Raw genomic sequence first — 22341 nt, forward strand, 5'->3', positions numbered from 1 at the left:
AAGAAAGGTTATATTCCAAGTCGCTAACTCGCGGAAAACTGATTAGTGTTAGCATTTTACTTACTATCCGTTTCGCGCGTCTTCGGACGCCTGTGAAAGACACATCTTTTCAGTGTTTCTAATTAGTGATTTTTATTTTTTGTAAGTTATTTTATTATTTATTTTTATTTTATCCTTACTCATCCCTTTTTTAATTCATTCTTCTCAGGGATTGACGGTTTTCGCGTTTGCGGTATGTATAAAATAATATAAATGTGCTTTTTTTCTAACGTCGCCACTTTCCTCTATAGCCATTTTAGCACGCCTCGTTTTGATTTCGCATTCTCTTTGCCGGCATTAGATATTTTGGTAATGGTTTCCACCAACCGACTTAACGGTTAAATCATTTTGATGTTATTCCGTTACTTGATTGAGCTGATTGATAGTGAATTGCGAATAACTTGCAAGTTACCGAACCACACAGATTCTTTTTTCTATACATCTTAGTAACTAGTAATTAGTAATTTAACTTAGTTTTAGAAAAAAAAAATGCCATTAGTGTCATGTATATTAAATTGATTTTTTAAAACTTTATATAGCCAATATTCTAATATAATAACTAAATTAATAGCATTTACACTGTTTTTGCAAGGGAATTTTTTACGTATTCATAAATATCCTCTTTTTTAAATTCTAATATAATAAATAAACAGTTTGTAAATATTGTGATTTACAAATAAACCATTCAATATATCGATGTTACTTTTTTTTAAATTGATGATAAAATTTTTAATTCGGTTAATTTTTGTTACATTTATTTCCTAAGGGTTTCTCAATTTTTTTAAATTTAAAATAGATAAAAGCCGCCTAGCAAATTATCAACATTTTTATTTTTTTATTATAAAATACGTTTAATACATTAGTAACATTTATAATTTTCCCAGTATAATATTTAATATTTTAAAGAGTAATAATGACAAAATGGATTTTGAACATTTGTATATAGCTAGACATGGTAAAAAACCGTGTTTTACATTGATGCATATAAATATAAAAATAAAATTATAAAATTAGAATATTATAAAAAAATCTTATAAGCAGTCGGCAAAAAAGAAAACAAATACAATTATTATGGAAATCTGTTTTTCAAAGTATAAAAATAGGATAGGTACTAAAAGGGCCAAAAATTCATATATTTTCGTATTTAATCAGTAATGATAATTACGTATTTAATTTCGTATTTAATGCACGATAATTTCCATGGTTATACTGTTATGAATTTTCTGCTTTTGTCATATTTATATGTACTTTTTTTTGTAAAATGCCTTAAGGAGGTTGATATATCGTTCACTCCTTTCAAGAACGTCACAAATAAAAAAACTTGATTTTTCAAGAGAACGTTTTTAAAGTTTAAAAATATAATACAATTTATTAAAAATAAATATCAAGCCACTTATTGAACTTTTTACTGTGCCACAGATTTTTTTAGATTAAACCTGAAAGTTTTTTTTCCATTTGAAAAAACTAGTTTATTTTTTAAAAAATATTAAACAATACCTTTTCTTCAAAATGCAAAAACAAAACATTCTACCCTGTAGCGGGTAAATATTATGTTAAAAATATGCCTCTTTTGCTGGGATATAGTACATTTTCTGGGCATTCCGAAAACATGCACAACTGAATATTGACAGAAACATTGAAAAAAACAGTAATAATTACTAGATATTTTTTTATAAAGACTGTCAAATAAATATGTTTACATGAATTATGTACACATGTACGGATAATGTTTTACAGAATGTTCATAAGTGCCTACTTTGAAATCTTCTGAACAGTAACTTTTTTGCCCATGTTTTTTTTTAGTATTTGAATTCTCGCTACAAGTCAACTCATAAATTTTGTAATTAACCATACACTAACTCGTGTGTTATGTCACACCATGTCGGTTCGGTATCCGACATTATCAGATAAGAAATGCATACCTTCATTATACGGCACATATAGTATCTCAATAATTTTTCATTACACGATTAAAAATTGAGTAAATTTATACTATGTACATAAAATTTCACATGTTAATTTCTTCCAAATCTCAAATTTCCTCCAGTTATTCTAGATTGCTTTGAAATTTTGACACAACGGTGCATTCAAATAGGCGCGTCTTTTTGTCTTACACGTTCGTGTACACCTGTGGTAGGTGTTTTTACCCACAACAGATAAAACAAAATTTAAAGTTTTTTTACCGTAATGGCAGCGCCACCTGTTGAAAGAAACAACAACTTTTACATTACTTAATATTTGTTATGGCGGACAACTTGCTTCTTGACAGCTGCTGTCATTTAGCTTTTTCAATATTTTCTATTGCATTGTTGTTTCATGGATTTAGTTTGGTGATATTAAACGAATTAGAAATTTTCATTATTTATTATGTTTTCTTTATTTTTATTTCACCTGACTGAGCCACAGCAACGCATGGCCGAGTACAGCTAGTTTTAAATCAATGTAACAAAAATAAAAAATAATAATTATAGGCAGGGTAAATTTGGTAGTAATTGGCCGGTATTACAGCGAAAAACATTGTTTGTTGTTTTCGTGAAAATAAAATTTAATCTAATTTTTCTAATCTAGAAAATAGTCGGAAAAGCCTTGATATTTAGTGACAAGTTAGAGTATCTAAAAATATGATGCTAGGTACAGGTTAGTCGGAAAAGCCTTGATATTTAGTGACAAGTTAGAGTATTTAGAAATATGATGCTAGGTACAGGTATTCGGAAGAATTAATATTGAGAAAAAAAAATGTGATTGGCAGATTTTTTTTTAATACTGCTACTTATAATTTCACACGTTTCCCTATGATTGACATTGATACATAGATATAAATAATGCCTTAATATCTGATATGCAATCAAAAATTTTACATCTCCGTAATAATGATTGATTTAACTCATTATTCATTACGGTATGAGTAATTAATAATCTATTTAATCCGATTACACGATTTATGTTCTATAATGACTTATGTAAATATTATGAATGTCTATTACAGTTTTGTTGACCTATTCTATATGTTCTGTCTACCTCCGTAGTGTAATGGTCAGCACGCTCGGCTACCGTTCTGGAGGTCCCGGGTTCGATTCCCAAGGGGGGTAAAATAAATATAAGTGATTTTTTCACTGTTATATTTATTCAATATTACCATGGACTGGTACCTGAAGCGGAGGGCTGATCACCTTTCCTTCATGTGTAAACGATCAAGAAAACACTGCGTTAATATGACACAGTGCCCTATGCACCATTGGGGTGCGGATAAGGGTTTTATTATTATTTTTATTATTATTCTATATTTCACACGTTTTGTATAAAATTGCCAATGCATTTAAACAATTTTTTAGACACGTTTCGCTACAGATGTGCATATCAGATGATATAATTAAGCAAACGCAATAATGTCCATAAGTAGAGAAAAATGACAATATTTCCAACAAAAAATGGGCTTTAGAAGTATGTTTCTGGTAAAAAAACTGTGTTTATTTCATTGATTGATTCGGCAGTCACTTTATAGTGGGTAATATCTTTCCATTTTAAATTTTAGTTTTACTTGGGAAATACCATTATTTTTCTAAATCTATTGTGATCTACGTGTTTCGATGCATTCCACATCATTTTCAAACACCGTATGTGAAGCTTAGTCTAAATTTTAGAGTCGCGTCTTTGGGATGTTGAAGGATGAAGATGGGCTGTTTCTTTTTTTATCAGTGGGAACATATGGTAGACGATATGGGGAGGCTATAGATATTGTCATATCGTTGAAAAATAAAATAATAAAAAAGTCATAAAAATAGACAACACACATTCCTAATATGTATAATTTCACAGTGCTTATGAGGCAAGGAAAATATAAAAATCTACGAAACAATCGAAAATATTGAAAATGTTAAGTGACTGCAGCTATCAAGAAGCAAATTGTCCGCCATGAGTGATGTTATGTATTAAGTTCTTGTTGTTACGTTCAATAGATAGTGCTGCCATTGCGATAAAAAACACAGTTTTACAAACATTTTTTTTTTACTAAGTTTAAGATAAAAACACGCGACTTTGAATGCAACGTTGGTAAGAATACCTAAACAATGGGTGAATAACGTTGGGAGATTAAAGATTTGAACAAACGAACATTAATATTTATATTCAATTTTTCAATTACTTAATGGTGAAAATATTTGAATTTAAAAAAAGTTTATCTTCGAGATTCTTAAATGATTTTTCAACTCCAAAATGTAATACTAAACAATTTCAACAAAACTTCAAATATTTGGGAATTAAATATTTCAATAAACTCCCTAAAGAAATTTAAAAAATAGAAGATATAAAAATTCTTAAGAAAAAAATTAATGCCTATTACATATAAATCTTGAAAAAAAAATATATAAAAAGACTTATACCATTAATTGTATAAATCATTAAACCTTGAGTGTAAGTCCCTCTCCAAGCACAAGAGCTCAGTCTCTTTTTTGGAGAGGCACAGCGAAGCTAAAAATATAAGTTTGTCATAAGTATGTATAACTGTTTAGATATTGTATTATGTTGTACTTAAAAATGTAACTATATTAAATAAATAAATAAAAATATTCATATATATTTTGCTGGCCAATGTACGAATATTTCGGCAGCATAAATTATAAATTCACTTTTCTTTATCCGTTGGAACTCAATATAATCCTACTTGGAGCAATTTGATACTTGATGGATCGAGCGAAACTCGTTTTGGACCATGTCTCGTCCAACATTGGGTACCTACCTAATTTGCCTCTAAAGTGGGTTGGTTCTATATAACATTTTAAATTACCGATTTCTGTCTCTATGTATCTGTATTTGGGGTAGGGTAGCCATTTTTAAACAGTCCTCATTGACGATTGCATTATTTCGTCATGGTTTATAAACTTTTTTTAACGATGAGATCGAAGGTTGAATGTTTTTCTCACAAAGTTGGTTTACTAGCTATTAAATTAATATGAAAAATCACAAGACTATCAGTACCATTATTATTGAAGTCTGTAGATAAATAAGGGAGATATGAAAGTTTAAACTTATTTTAATAAAACGAGAAACAAACACCGCTATGAGTCATAAAATTTAACGTCATCGGGCGTGTTGTGGGGCGTATCCGTTATGTATCTGCTTTAGAGATCTGTAATAGTAGTAGTGTGGATACGTTTCTGTGACGTCATTCGTTGCCAACTTACGAAAACAACGTATTTACGAAGGCGAATTTTGCAAAAGAGAATGGTGAATGAAAATATTGATTATATCGGCTGTTATAAACACAAAACGAGTCTATTACCAATCCTTTATTTGGACCCACCCAAAATGTTGTAATTGTTATTATTTTGAAATTTTAAATGAAAACACTTGTTTTTTACTACTTAAGTGGTAAAAAAAACAAGTGTTTTCATTTACAATTTAAATGCCGAAACAATAAATAAAATATATCATTATTGTAGTATCAATTGTTTTGATTTGATATATTTTTTAACGCCGATTTCAAATGTCCATAACCGGTGACTGTCCAACATGGGTGCTCCTACCCTACTTTGAGTGATAAACCAGCTTGTTTTTTAGTGCGCGTTTATCCTCGAACCTGTAATCATTCTTTCCTCATTTCTTGGAACCGCACAACTAATCACCGACGGCGAACCCCGGAGAATTTGGCATCGTTGAGCTAAGTGTTTATCTGCTTTCTAATGTTTTTTTTATCGACACGTTCGAAGAATAAAGTCAGGTATACATATCGCTCACCCCTTTCAACAACGTCATATATCAAGAAACTTGATTTTTCAGGTGATCGTTTTTAAACTTTAAGAATATAATAAAATGTATTAAAAATAAATATCAAGCCACTTTACTGTGCAACAGACCTTTTTAGGTAAAACCTGAAGGTTTTTTCTCCATTTGAAAAATATTTAGAATATTAAAAAATATTTGAATTTCTTCAAAATGCAAAAACACCACTTTCTGCCCTGTAGCGGGTAAATATTAAGTTATAAATATGCCGCTTTTGCTGCGATATAGTACATTTTCTGGGCATTCCAAAAACATGCACAACTGAAAATTGACGATTTTTGGTATATTACGTTGTTGAAAGGAGTGAGCGCTATGTACACTGATACTATATCATTTGTAAATAAATATGTACATATAGATACGGTTATCATCGTATTTCCTAATAAATTGGCGCTGCTCATAAGTGTAAAAAAACCAAAAGGGGACGCAGCCGCTTTCGTTAATCAAAACGAGATTTTCAGTGAAAATTCATATCAGTGCGATATTTCATGAAAAGTCTCTAGTTCACTTGCCTTTCTATTGAAGGGTTCAAAATTTACGTAACTTGACGCAAGACGTGACCCTTTTCTTAAAAAAAATAGAAATATTTGTTTTTTATTATTATTTACATGAATATTACAATTTCATATTATTTCTGTGAGCCTAAGCGGCTCATTATTAGAAATAGGCATCAAATTGTGGTAGAGTGGGTTCAAACCGAGAAAATCTGACTGAAGAGCCCGAGACACTAACCACGGGACCACAACCCGACACGACTTAATTTCATTAAAGTTAACCGTCAAAATGTAAGGTACGTTAGCGGATTTATTCTCTAACCCTTATCCGCACCCAATGGTCCATAGGGCACTGCATTGTATAGAAGCAGTCTTGTCTTGATCGTTAAATATACGAAGGAAAGGTGATCAGCCTTCTGCTTATGGCACCAGTCCAGGGTTATATGAAAAATCAATAACATTTATTTTGACCCTCTTGGGTATTGAACTCGGGATCTCCAGCGCGGTGGTCTAACGCGCTGACCACTGCACTATGGAGGCGGACGAAAGCGGCTTTATAGCTCTATTATTCACCCCTTTACGTTCATATAGTAGATTATCGATTAGCGTAGTACGACTGGGAACGCGTGTTTTGATGACTAAGAACGTATGCACACGTGTGAAGCTCGCGGGATGTTCAGAATGCAAGTGAATTTTCCAAACCTTTTGGCTAATTTTGACTTTTATGGCGTGATAATATTGTATAGTCAAATGATGAAATAAGGAAAGAATGCGAGGCTGAGATAAGCATTATCGATAAAATTAAGCAAGGTGTGTTGATATGGTTTGGACATGTGGAACGTACGAGTGAGGAAAGAACAGTTAAACAAATTTATTATGCGAATGTAGATAAGAAGCAGAGGAATACTTGGCACAATCGAGTATGTCAAATACTTGAAAGCGGCTGGGTCAGGAGTCGTAATAATCGTCGGGTATGTATGAGAAGATGCATGAATGTGGAAGAAGCGAAAAATGTGCAAAGACAGAGTGGTGTGGCGTTCGATTCTCTCTGCCTACCCCTGCGGGGAAGCAGCGTGATGGTTAGTTAGTTTATAATATTGTATAAGTGAAGGCTCCCGGTAGGATTCGCATTTGTACGTTGAAAAAGATTGCGAAAATTTGACTCTAATTAACTTGACTCTAATCGAAATGTTGACTTGAACCACTTTTCTTGAGCGTCCGTGCTATCTATAATGGATGATGACCGTTACGTATTTCTACTTTCTTTCAGGGCGTGGTTTCCCACGAAAAAACAAATAGCGTTCTATTTTTAAATATTTCTAGGTGGGTCGAATTTCGCGGTGATAAAGGGGGATTTTTAAACATGGAACGCATTTAGGGTTTTCTACTATACGCGCGCTTTTATACCACGCTTTTAACCTTCAATTAGTGGCTGCATTAATTAAGCGCGGAAACCGTGGGTGATTAAACCCTCTCCCACATTGAACCTTCATATGAGGTCTTAAAAATGGCGAAGTGCCACCAAATCGTAAAAAAAATTACATACTTATCTTCCAAATTTGTTTACAGTGAATTACTTTCAGACTTGTTTGACCACTCAAACTAGTTCTACAAAAAGTAGCTGAAGGAGGAAAATTCGTCACATTAATTTTATTTACTTTATTCCATTTTATTTGTTCGGGAAATTGTACAGCTTTACATTAAAAAAGTATATAGTAAAAATTAGTCACATTAACAATAATAAACATTACATTAACAAAAATTGTTACACTAATAAAAATAAAGCCAATTAAACAATTCCACATTTATGTTATAATAACTATTAAAAACATTAAGAAATAAAAAAATATATAAAAAAGAGTGGTGAGGAGTGTGTGAGGAAGGGAATAAAAGGGTAAGGGTATGGAATAAAAAATAGAATAGAAAGGAAAAGGAAAGGAGAAGAATTAATGAAAGTGGTTAAAGGATTTTTTTCTACGTTATATATATATATATATATATATATATATATATATATATATATATATATATATATATATATATATATATATAAACATAAACACATAAATATACATACACATATACAGAAAATTGTCAGAAAAAGCAACGATGCAAACGATGTAAAGGTGATCCATTGTACACAAAATGAAAATTTCTTCACGCATATAAAATCTGTTTTTTTTTCTAATATCATTTGTTTAGTAAATCTGACATCATTAAAATTCATTGCAATGTTTTGTCATATTGGGATGAAGAAATATATTTCATTTTACCCATACATGTAATTTATTATAATTTATTCACGTTAATATATATTTTTTAAATACATTCACATAATATGCTCCCTCAAATACATATAACCCTCATATGAGACTCTTCTAAAATTCCTAAAAAATATATACCTGAAAAAAATAATCTTTTGCTTCTGTGTCGATAGATACCTACATAAATTGAAGTACATACTTGAATTTTTTTATACTTACGTTTTTTGAAAAAAAAATGTTTTACCAACTTTTTAATTTGACAACGTGTGTTGGTAGTAGTAACTATCCCATTGGTTCTAAAACTGAAAAGTGGTGTTTTTTATGTGATTAATAAAATTATACAATTCTCAACGCGTAAGTAGTTGATTTGTATACATCGGTCTTATTTACATATAAACATACGCAAGTTTTGTAATATATCTGCTTTTTTACGTCTCAGATCAACATAATTATGGAATTTGACTCCTCCAAAATCAGGTATGTACGTCCGGTTTTTTTTTAAACAGATTTTCGCGGCTAACTGGTTTTGTTTTGTTCTGTTTTTGCTGTTGAATATTTTTAAGTGTGATTTTGTTTAATTCATTACTAGAGATGAAACTTGAATCCGCTTCCTATCCGGTATTTAGGCCTATTTTAAATATCCAGTATCCTCCCAGATACTGGCTACTTACTTAATATTTAATTAAGTAGCAAAAATGTCGTTTGAACAGCGAATACTTTTATTTTAAAAATAAGTTTCTGTTGTTCATTTGTTGTTAATTATATTTATAGTGATTTTAAAACAAAGTTACATTTTAATTATAAAATGGAAAATCACAAAGTTATTGCTTCAATTTTTTTATTTTAATTTTTTATTCATTTAATATATTTACATTTTTATTTATAACATAATAACATTTGAATCATTTATACATATGGAGAACTTTTATATTTCGATTCGCTGTGCCTCTCCATAAAAGAGTCTGTGCTCTTGTGCTTGGAAAGGGACTTACACTCGTGGTTTAATGTTATATAATAAAAGATATAATAGTTTTTTTTTATATATTTTTTTAAAGATTCAAATGTATAGAGCTTTAATTTTTTTCTTAAGGATTTTAATATCATCTATTTTTTTTATTTCTTTAGGGAGTTTATTGAAATGTTTGATTGACAAATATTTGAAGTTTTGCTGAAATTGCTTGGTGTTGCATTTTAAATATAAATGCAAATATAAATGATAATTTCTGCATTTGTTGACAATAAACCAAAGAATAGCCTCTGTGGTCCACACGCTGGTATGAGAAGATTTCTCGCGTCATTTTATACGTAACGTTTCATTATCGTCATTCCGACTTACGTCACGGTAATGTTATTGCATTTTCAATGTCCTGAGAAAACCGTGTCTCGATGTTTATTGCGAAAAGAAAAGGTCATAGTAGTTTTTCAATAGTTAAAGGTACTGAATACCAGGAATTTCAAGATACGTCGTTGTTTTCCACAGCGCGCCTTGCGGCGCTTGCATGATTCAAGGGCTTATGTTTGCAAATCCGTATTGTAAATACCTAATGACCCCTATTCATCCATGTAACAATAGACGATCCTATGCTAAATAGGCCACTCTGTGAAATGGATATGCACCAGTTATCGGCATGCGAAAATCTATGATGCTTCTAACGTAACGTACTTGATCATTATAATAGAAAATAGAACTGCGTATCTGTGGTACTATATTATAAAATACCGCCGGATAAGATTTAAAAAAATATATTGGTACCAATATCAAAAGAACCATCAAATTAAACAGGGTATACAAATTTTTGACATCTCAACATATCGCTCACTCCTTTCAACAACGTCATATCGCTCACACCTTTCAAGAACGTCATAAATCAAAAATCGTCAATTTTCAGTTGTGCATGTTTTCGGAATGCCCAGAAAATGTACAATATCCCAGCAAAAGAGGCAAATTTTTAACATAATATTTACCCGCTACAGGGCAGAAAGAGTTATTTTTGCATTTTGAAAAAAAAGGTATTGTTTAATATTTTTTTTAATATACTAAATATTTTTCAAACGGAGAAAAAACCTTCATGTTTTACTTAAAAAGATCTGTTGCACAGTAAAAAGTTCAGTAAGTGGCTTGTATCTATTTTTAATATATTGTATTATACTTTTAAACTTTAAAAACGTTTTCCTGAAAAATCAAGTTTTTTGATTTATGACGTTCTTGAAAGGAGTGTGCGATATCTCAAAGAACTTGATTTTTCAGGAGATCGTTTTTAATGGTTAAGAATATAATAAAATGTATTAAAAATAAATATCAAGCCACTCGTTCAACTTTTACTGTGTAACAGATCTTTTTAGGTAAAACCTGGAGGTTTTTTTTATCCATTTGAAAAATATTTAGTATATTTAAAAAAAATTGAAACAATACCTTTTCTTTAAAATGCAAAAACAACAATTGCTGCCCTATAGCGGGTAAATATTAAATTTAAAATATGTCGTTTTTGCTGGGATATAGTACATTTTCTGGGCATTCTGAAAACATGCACAACTAAAAATGATCGATTTTTGATATATGACGTTGTTGAAAGGAGTGAGAGATATATGATGAAGAATATGGAAGTCTGGGTATTGACAGGGCTTATAATAATCGGCGGGTATATTTGAGAAGATGCATGAATGTGAAAGAGGCGAAGAATGTTTGCAAAGACAGAGTGGTGTGACGTTTTATTCTCTCTGTCTGCCCCTGTGGGGAAGCGGCGTAATGGTTAGTTAATTAGTTATATATATAACAACTCGATTTCTGACCAACTTTTTTTTTATATCAGCATTTAGCCAAAATTAAGTGTGCAACATTCACCATTCTACCTATGATTGACAAACACACTACTCAATTTTTTCGGAACTCCTAGATATATGATCAATCTCATGACACAGTACAAACGAGTTCTCAACAGCCCTCTATGTCAGATCGAGAAAGCTTTTTATTTAGCAGAGACCCTTTTATACAAGCCAAAACTGTAATTTTTGTTGTACAGATACTTATAAGTATATATCTTAAGTGCCAATAACTGGCTTAACAGTATTTTTTCCAATTTAATTATAATCTAAAAATGTTGAGTAAATATTTCAGAGTATAACATAATTTGAAACAAACTGAAAGTTAATTTGTGAAAATAAAAATATATTAATGGTAAATGCTTTTGTTTAAAATAAATATTGTCTGAAATAACGTGCTTAAAATGTCAATAGCTAGATCTTTATCGTTTTGATAATAAAATAAGTTTTCAAAATATAACACACTATCTGCAGGCGGATTCGCGCTTATATGGTATATAGAGATAAACATCTCTGAAAAGAAGTGATAACATTTAACCATACTGTATACATCGATATGAGATCAAAAGTCATGTGTAAAAATAACGCAATTTACGACGAGTCGAGTGAAAAGGTAAAATTACTCTTCTCGTCCAACACCACCAGCCGAGTGAAACGGTAAAATTACCCTTCCCGCAGATAGTGTGATTAAAATTTAATGAAACCTTAAAATTAGTGTACTGAAAATAATAATAAAAAATAGTACAATATCGAGAATTATTCTAATATTATAATTATCTTCTTTTTCTTCTCTGGTCTTCTGTCCTCCACAGCTGGATAAAGGCCTCTTCCTTCCATTCCCTTAGGTTCGCTATTTGCTATTTGCAGCCAGTTTCTACCCCCCACAGCGGCTGTCGTCGGACCATCTTTTTTGAGGTCTTCCGACACCACTTTTATTCTCCCAAGGTCTCCATCTCAACATTTTAGGGGTCCATCTCGTGTGTCCTGCCCTCGATATTGATATTAAACTTTAAGACCACAACAAATAATATCAACAAAAAAATGGGTAGTACAAATATTAATAAAATTGGATAACTCTATTGATTGCATTCTCAGGTAATATCATGATATTTTTTATTGTTTGGGGCTACCGACTCATAAACACGCAATTCCACGACATTTTTATTTACATAAAAAAACATTTTCCTGCTTACTGTTCCAATATAATAGGCCAATACAAATAGCCGTATATAATATTACCATGCATCTACAATATTTCACATATCGCTCACTCCTTTCAAGAACGTCATAAATAAAAAATTGACAATTTTAAGTTGTGCATGTTTTCGGAATGCCCAAAAAATGTACTATATCCCAGTAAAAGAGGCATATTTTTGACTTAATATTTACCCGCTACAGGGCAGAAAGTGTTGTTTATGCATTTTGAAGAAAAGGAATTTTTTATATGTTTTTTTTTAATTTACTAAATATTTTTCAAATGGAGAAAAAATCTTCAGGTTTTACCTAAAAAGATCTGTTGCACAGTAAAAAGTTCAATAAGTGGGTTGATATTTATTTTCAATACATTGTATTATGTTTTTAAACTTTAAAAACGTTGTCCTGAAAAATCAAGTATTTTGATTTATGACGTTCTTGAAAGGAGTGAGCGATATAAGCCTGATATCATTATGTATACGTTTTAAAATCCGGAATAAAATAATATTTATAATAGTGGAATTTAATGGCTTTATTTATTTTTTGCATTAAAAAAAATATCGATTTGATTGATACATTAACAAACTCGTACTTCGCACATACGCACGCACACACACACACACACACACACACACACTCACACACACACACACACACACACACGTACACGCACACGCGCGCGCGCGCGCACTCACACACACACGTACACGCACAAACGCGCGCGCGCACACACACACACACACACACACACACACACACACACATTTAGAGGCTTGTCTGCAGGTAGTATAGTAAGGATAGGAAATGTAGACGTGAAAATGACATCGCAAATATCCAGACCAATTGATAATAAATATTGATTGAATTAATTTTGCTATTGGCGGGACTCGAACCAGCGACGATAGCTTTTCAGTCGAGTGCCTACACAACTACACCACGGTGCCAGTCATATCTTTTTGTATATATTACCTACTTTAACATTATATTTACGCCAAATATTCAATTGGAAATTTAATGCTTAGTTATGTGATTCCGATATATAAAAATGAAAATATTTATGACACACGTTTTAATAAATTCATATTGCAGTTTTGCCTATATAATAGCTTGAAATCTCAATATTAACGAAGTGGTGTTCTATTCTCTCTGCTTACCCTTGTGGAAAAGCGAAGTACTGGTTAGTATACTTGTATATTTGTTTAACATTACCCTGAACTGGTACCCGAAGCGCAGGACTGATCACCTTGCCTTGATATAACAAGCTGTCTAATTGACATTGCATTGATTTGATGCAGTGCCCTATGCACCTTTGGGTGCGCATAAGGGTCAGTACCTACTTTGATCTAAGGTTCACTATTGACAATTCATAATTTTGCATAAATTATGCAATTATGTACCTACTCAGGTACATAAAAAAAAGTTAGATCATACGAGGGTGAGAAAAAACTAACCTTTGATATTTTTCAGTATTTACCGTACATAACTGTTTAAATTGTTATTTTTTAATATTTAACATAATCTACATAAATACGGATTTTTTGCCGTATATTTTTTGTCAATTATTTTAATCAAAACCTAATATTCTTAATTATAATTTACGCTAATCGAAAAATGAGACTTTACTACGTTTATTGACTCATTAATCAAATTAACAAACGTACCAATTTGTTCCCATTGTATGCAAAATAACTTTAAAAAAACTAAAGTGATTTACATATGTACCTACGTATTACATTTTGCTCACTCAAGAACGTCATAAATCAAAAAACTTGATTTTTCAGGAGAACGTTTTTAAAGTTTAAAAATATAATACAATGTATTAAAAATAAATATCAAGCCATTTATTGAACTTTTTACTATACAACAGATCTTTTTAGGTAAAACCTGAAGATTTTTTATACATTCGAAAAATAATTAGTATATTTAAAAAAAAAATTAACAATAATTTTTCTTCAAAATGCAAAAACAACACTTTTTGCCCTGTAGCGGGTAAATATTAAGTTAAAAATATGCCCTTTTCCTAGGATATAGTACATTTTCTGGGCATTCCGAAAACATGCGCAACTGAAAACTGACGATTTTTGATTTATGACGTTCTTGAAAGGAGTGAGCGATATGTATGTACATATGGACATACACGTGTATATCGACGTGCCCTACGTAAAGTGCTCTAACTACATTTTTGTCAATTTTGAGATATTTGGTGTACGTTATCAACTGACTGTTATCTACAAATATAAACAAATAAAAAAAATTACGCCTAGTTTTCAGGCGTATAAGACGCCATCTACATCGAATTTTCGAAATGAACTGAACCTCTAAAACGTTAACTATTTAATTTTGAAAAAGCATTAAGTTTTTAAACGATTTAATACATTATTTTATCGTGTTTTTAAATGTATAAAACTAGTTTAGAATTTCAGATAAAACCGATAGTTAATAAAAAAAATACGTTGAAAAATCTTCTAAGCTCTCTTTTTAACAATAAAATACAACTGAGTAGACTCAAAAAAATTGTGTTTGATTTAATAATAACTATATAAAAAATATATATATTATTTTTTGACATCTCATCAAAGATGAAGAAGAATATGGAAGTCTGGCCATTTACGGGGCTGACGACCGTCATAGGCTGATTTAAGTGATCACTTAACACACGTGTAACATTCACCAATTCTACCCATTATTGACAACCACAGTACTCAAATTCACTACTAATCAAAATAATATAAAAATACTCCTATAATTGGAGATAATCCAGATTTGTGAAGTATTTGGACACTCTCAAAATGTTGTAAATAACTATATAAATTTATTAGTATTTATTTATGCCTTTCTCCTTTGTTTATCAAAACTGTTTAATTTTTTTTTTGTTTTCTCCTCCTGGGTCCATAATATACACGAGTGGACAGGAGTTCAGAGCGTCGAGGAGGTGTTTCGGACTGCCCAAAATAGGGACACTTTCCCACAAGTAATTGTCGACGTCAGGAAGACCCGACACGACACGTAAAGAAGAAGAAAATAATATCACCGTAGCGCGCGGAAGTTTTTGGCATCGTAAGGGAAGGGTTAAACCCGCCCACTCGCTTATGAGTATTTCAATATTTTAGAATTAGCACATGTTAAACCCTGACGATGACAAGGTTCTTGTAAAACTGGTTGGAGAAAAAGTGTACCAATAAAAAAGTGGTTAAAAACAAAGTTTTATAAAATAAATCAACTTTGTTTTCACCACTTTTTTTACAAATTTATTAATGATTTAATGTATTAATTTTTATTTATTTATTTTATAAAGTTTATAAAATGTGCTGCAAAGTATCTGCGAAACACATTCAAGAAGAAAATAATAAGTTAAAAAATAAATAAATATGGAACATTAAATTTTTTGGTTAAAACGGTAAATCTGTCATCTGTTTCAATATTTTCACCAATTGAGTCTGCTTTGTGTAAATATTGTTTTTTTACACCTCGTATGATTTTTAATATTTTTTCCGCATTAGCCGTACGAGGAAAATATCATTATCTCCATTTTTCTGTTAAAAACGACAAATTAACACGTTTCGAGCTTCGATTCCAATCGAAAAACAACGTATTGGGTACATAGTGTAGATCACTTCTGGACTTATTGAAACGAGAAGTTTATGTTAGCCAAAATAATGTTGTGTTTTTATTTGATTATTTATTATTTCTTCTTCTTTTAATGGTCAACCGCATCAGTGGTCCATAGGGCCCTGCATCGTATCGACGCAATGTTTTCTTGATCGTTAATTGCATGAAGGCAATGTGATCAGCCCTGCGCTTATACAAGTCAAGGTGATATTAAATAATTATAAGAGTGAAAATAAGTTATATTTATTTCGACCTTCCTGGGAATCGAACCTGGGACCTCTAACACGGTAGCCAAATTCGCTTATCGACATATTTGAATATATCGATTTATAAATACATATATACATACAAGTATTTTATTTATTGATTCGGCATTAACTTTGTGGAATGACATGATTATTTTATTAAAATTAAACACTTGAGTAATCCACTTTATCGAGTTTTATTTTTATTTACGACTAGTTTCGAAAACAAGCTTGGGGTCCATCTTGTGGGGAAAAAACTACATACTTAAGTAGTTATTATTTTATTCTATAAAATGCAGTTCCACCAAGAAATGTCAGTACAAAACTTAAATTCTAATAAAAATACTGCCATGATGTTCCCTTACCATAATTTGCTTAAATTCTGGAAGACGTCTTTTAAGTACCTTGATATTATTACGTTATAAAACATTATTATCTATTACATCATATTTTTTGGCACTCATGTAATCGGTCAAGAACGAGTGATTCATGTCATTTTATTTTTAACCAAACAACAAGTAAAATAACAACATAAATCGCTTGGTTAGTAATAACATTTTTTATTATCATTATCTCAAGTCTAGTATGTCAATAAAATTATATTTTGTGATTTAAAAACAACAAAAAAGTATTTTACTATCTCGAATAATAAAACATATTTTAGTGATATTATTTTATTATTATTATTTATTTATTGCATGGATACTTTTCGAAACACTTGAGGGGTTTTTTGCAAACACAGAATTCAATCGCCGGCCGACCACCGGAGAGAGGTTACACGCCTCTTCACGCCCGATTTTTTCATCACACGAGATATTGCATATTTTTTTGTTATTTGAATATAAATAGATTTTTTTTTTAATATGTTTTTTTAACTCCTTACCTTTCAATAACTCTTTTCTTTTCAAAACCATATAATTATTTGGAAGATTTTTTTCCTTTGCAAAAACAGTGTTTTAAGAACAAATTAATCACGTAAAATTTTACCTGGATTTAGAAGAAATTCAGTTGCGACTTAACGAATACTGGGCCAACATTTATTTTTGATTTTTTATTTTTATTTTTATTTATTTATTTTTTCATAATACATAGTTTTATATACATATTTATTTCATATAAACATTTATTGTATGTATTACGGCTCTTTAGGCATGGCCTGTGTTGAGCCGAATACTAACATATAACATGATAATTTGACATATTTTTTAAGGTACCGTTGTATATACATATTTTTTGTTATTTAATTTAAACGATGTACTTTGGCGGTATCCAGGGAGAGAGCATAAAGTCATAGGGTCATAATAATATAAGCTTCAATTCGATTAAGAGATAAGCTTCGCTTAAGTTGCTGTCGACGTCGACCTCACGCTTATTTACGATGTCGGTCGATCGATCCATCGTTATAGGACATTCTTCAACACTTGTTCCTGCTTTATAGCTAACTTAGGGTTGCCAAAATCTTTGAAGATCACTCGGGAAATTTAAAAAATACTTTGATATTAAGTCCTTTTAATTTACTAACGACTTTTTTAAAGATTTAAGTTGTCATACATGACGTTTAGATTTACGATTAATCAGTTGACATAAAATTGGTTATATTGGCAGGGACGTGCATTCCATATAGGCAGAAAAGCAGTGCCTATCTTAACTTACATGCTTGACGTATAAAAACGCAAGCAATACCTACCCTACCTTACTAAGTAGTACAAAGCTTACATTACTAACTTCCTATTCTGCCTACCCTAGTAAGTAGTACCAGCTTACCTTACTACCTACCTCTACTGCCTAGCCTAATTAATTCTCTGTGCACGCCACTGCATATTGGCTGTATCAACTGTTATTTCATACTATTTTTGCATTAACTGAGTGGTAGGAGAATAGAACCATTAATTTTCTAGTATCCCCGGTCAGAGTGCATAAATGGCTATTTCTGCGAATAAAATACCTATACCAATCACGCAAAAACACTTGACCATTGGCACTTAACATCGTCTGCAAATACTTGTTTTGTATTTATACATAATACCTCTTTTGTCAATATTTGAATGACCGGTCCGTATAACGTTGCAAACGCCATTTAGTCTGTTTTAAATGACGAAATGAAAAAATAAATATAACAAAAAAAAAATACCGGCTCTCCATCCTGATGTGCGATTTTATTATGCGACGGGATTTTTAAGATGCAATTCGGTATTACCTAAAATTAATAGAAACCTGATCACCTTTAGTGGTGTTTTTTTTTCACTCTTAGCCTGTTTACACACGCAAGTTTTTCGCCGGCGTTTTCTTCCTTCAGTATTCCGAATGTGCCAAACAAAAACCACGCACTAAGCACTTGGTTTTTCCGACCGTAAAATATTCCAAATTTGAAATTTTTTATTCGTTTTGAATTCCGAAACATTTACTGGTGTGTGATTCACTATTAGCCTGTTTGCACACGCAAATTTTTCGCCGGCGTTTTCTTCTTTCGATATTCCGAATGTGCCAAATAAAAACCACACACCGAGCGCGTGGTTTTTCCGACCGTAAATATTCCAATTTTTTTATTCGTTTGGAATTCCGAATGGGGAAAAACGCCGGCGTAAAATTAGCATGTGCTAACTGCGAAGGGCCCCGTTCATTTCGCGGGCAATTCGAAAATGAATACTCCCTCGCTTACAGCGTTGTTCGAGTGGCGTGTACGTTTATTAGTTTTAGTCGGCGAGTTTCTGCGAAGCCCTACACATAAGTGGATGCTTTGTACATTAAATGTAACTATGTATATATAGCTGGAAGTTGGCCTGATCACACAAAAGACGCAATTCATCTAGGAAGTGGCAAATTACACCAATCATCCGTCGTAATACCTACGTAATTTTATTTATTTTTATTCGTGTGTGAGCACAGAGCGCTCAAATATTGGCTTCTCAATACTTACACTTTATGTAGATACATATACACACACATACCAACTGCCATTTCAGCAAAACTATCGACTCTTATACGAGACTACTGGTCCGTGTAAGATTGATAGTTTTGCTGAAATTTTATTGATTCCAGACATAACAAGTCACTCCTTTCAAGAACGTCATAAATCAAAAAACTTGATTTTTCAGGAGAACGTTTTTAAAGATTAAAAATATAACACAATGTTCTAAAAATAAATATCAAGCCACTTATTGAACTTTTTACTGTGCAACAGATCTTTTTAGGTAAAACTTGAAGGTTTTTTCTCCATTTGAAAAATATTTAGTATATTTAAAAAAATAATTAAACAATGGCTTTTTTTCAAAATGCAAAAACAACACTTTCTGCCCTGTAGCGGGTAAATATTAAGTTTAAAATATGCCTCTTTTGCTAGGATATAGTACATTTTCTGGGCATTCTGAAAACATGCACAACTGAAAATTGACAAATTTTGATTTATGACGTTCTTGAAAGGAGTGAGCGATAAGAAAGATTTTTTTTAAAAATATTTATGTTTACTGTTTACGGTTCTGTACTTCAAACGTACAAAAATTTTTTTTAAATGAAATAATTTTTCGGCCAGTGAGATTTTCGTATTGAAACTGCAGAATGCTGAATAGTTAGTGTACGGATATCTATCTGGCTTAAATGCAATGCACGCAGAATATGAATTATTTAATGCGAAATGAACAAACATTCGTTTGAAAATGCCATAACTAGGCGAAACAATTGTCACAATATGTTTTTTTTTTAACAATGAAATACAACTTTATTATAATTTCATTTAACAATTACTACGTAAATTAAAATGGAGTTCAACAAATTAAATGCTTATCTATAAATAATTATTTAACACCCTTAAATGTCAGTAAATTAACGTCAGCCTGATTTTTTCTAAACCGCGGGATTAAAAATATTGCCATATTGAAATAGCTATTTTGCAAAAAAAATCGTAATTATGACATGACACGCGATTATAAACACTTCAAAATTACGAAATGTTTGATAGATGTTCGAATGATGAAATAATGAAATAATGAAATAAGGAAAGAATGTAAGGCTGAGGTAAGCATTATCGATAAAATTAAGAAAGGTGTGTTGAGATGGTTTGGACATGTGGAGCGTATGAGTGAAGAAAGAACGGTCAAACAAATTTATGAGGCGAATGTAGTTGGATAAAGAAGCAGAGGACGACCGAGGAAAACTTGGCACAATCAGGTATGTCAAATACTTGAAAGCGGCCGGGTCAGGAGTCGTAATAATCGTCGGGTATGTATGAGGAGATGCATGAATGTAGAAGAGGCAAAGAATGTTTGCAAAGACCGAGTGGTTTGGCGTTCGATTCTCTCTGCCTACCCCTGCGGAGAAGCGGCGTGATGGTTAGTTAGTTAGTTAGTTTCAAAATTACGAAATTAATGTGCAATTATAGTAATAATGTCAGAAGTTGCACTCCATTGTGCATTATGTCGTTCGTTCAATAAAATGAAGGTTAAAATCTGATCATTACCACACGGTGCTCAGCACGTGTTATGCATATATTTTATAATCTTTTTTCTTCTTCTTTGTCAGGCGTCTCCCCACTGCTGAATGTAGGCCTTTTCTAAATTTTTCCAGACTTCTCTCGTTTGGGCATTTTCGACCCACTTACTATGCGCGATGGAGACAATGCCATAGGCCCATCTTTTCTGGGGCCGGTCTATTACCAACATAGTAAAATGCTGTTTTGCGAATGAATGTGATAAATAAAATATTGTCTTGTTCAGGGAGAATTTTTAAAACTTATTTTGTATTTACTCTACAAAGTATGTAAGATATAAATTTTGTACTTACATTTCTTGGTGGCACTGCATTTTATATAATAAAATAACAACAACAAAAAAACTTATGTAGTTTTTTCCACATGAACTTTATTTCACCAGCACTGATGATGTCGGTTACGACAATACACGGTTGCTGGTCAAATAAAATTGATGTGGAAAAAACTACATACTTAGTTGTTATTTTATTCTATGGTAGTCTTTTTTGTTCGTAATTCCTGTCTGTTCAGACTGGTCTAATGATGTCGATTACGACGAAATCCGGTCAAATGAAATTCATGTGGAAAAAATTACATAGTTGTTATTCTATTATATGTTAGAACTAATATTTTCTGGGTCAAAATATACTTTGTTTTAAAAATAGTCCCACTGATACCTTAACGTGAATGTATAAGTTTACAGCTGTCGATATTTTATTTTATTTATTTAACCCTCGATAACTAAACATTTGTCTTTTAAACTTGGAAGTATAATACATTGACTTGTTAAAAATAACTGCATTGATGTTTATTTTGTTGCCTAGCAAAAGTGACTTAAATGGCCCTCCTGAACATTTTACGTTTTGTCAGTTGGTCACTTTCTCCTGTACTACTACGAAATACTTGTTATAGAAGTACTTGTTTTAAATTGTCGATATGTTTCCAGAAAACCTCGATCCTTGTACCGCGCACCGGCACAATTCCCCGAAGGAGAGCGTCCAAGAACAGCAGCCGCCCGAGGACCAAGAACAGAGAACAGGAGCCACCCGCCACGCACAGCAGCGCCATGCCGGGGGCCACCATGCAGAACGGGTGCTCGCACCGCGACAACGACGTGGTCATCTCGGGCCTGTCGGGCCGCCTGCCCGAGAGCGACAGCGTCGAGGAATTCAAGAAGAACCTCTTTGAGGGAGTCGACATGGTCACGGCGGACGACAGGAGATGGCCCATCGGTAATAAAAATTACTTATTTATTAATTAGGCTTTTAATTTGTAGAATTCCATTTTAATTTATTTATTAATTGTTAAATCAAACACAGATTTTTTGAGTCTACTTAGTTAGAACTTAGTAGACTCAAAAAATCAGTGCTTGATTTAACAATTAATACATAAAACAAAAGTTTTGAATATTGAAAGCATTAATTTTGTGGATCATA

At 31.7% G+C, this 22341-nt stretch overlaps 1 protein-coding gene across 1 annotated transcript in view; it reads left to right on the forward strand.

The window, feature by feature from the left end:
- Positions 1 to 22341, forward strand: part of LOC148304937 (fatty acid synthase-like) — a 51187-nt gene continuing 28846 nt past the window's right edge. Inside the window, exons 1-2 of the mRNA XM_088267499.1 lie at positions 1 to 141; positions 21852 to 22137. Coding sequence (XP_088123625.1) covers positions 21972 to 22137 — 166 coding nt within the window. The 5' untranslated portion in view covers positions 1 to 141; positions 21852 to 21971. The remainder of the gene's footprint in view (positions 142 to 21851; positions 22138 to 22341) is intronic.

The sequence above is a fragment of the Brachycentrus maculatus genome, unplaced genomic scaffold (genome assembly GCF_059751285.1).
Source record: "Brachycentrus maculatus isolate JH-2025_06_01 unplaced genomic scaffold, ASM5975128v1 h1tg000297l, whole genome shotgun sequence".
In the NCBI taxonomy this organism is placed as follows: Eukaryota; Metazoa; Arthropoda; class Insecta; order Trichoptera; family Brachycentridae; genus Brachycentrus; species Brachycentrus maculatus.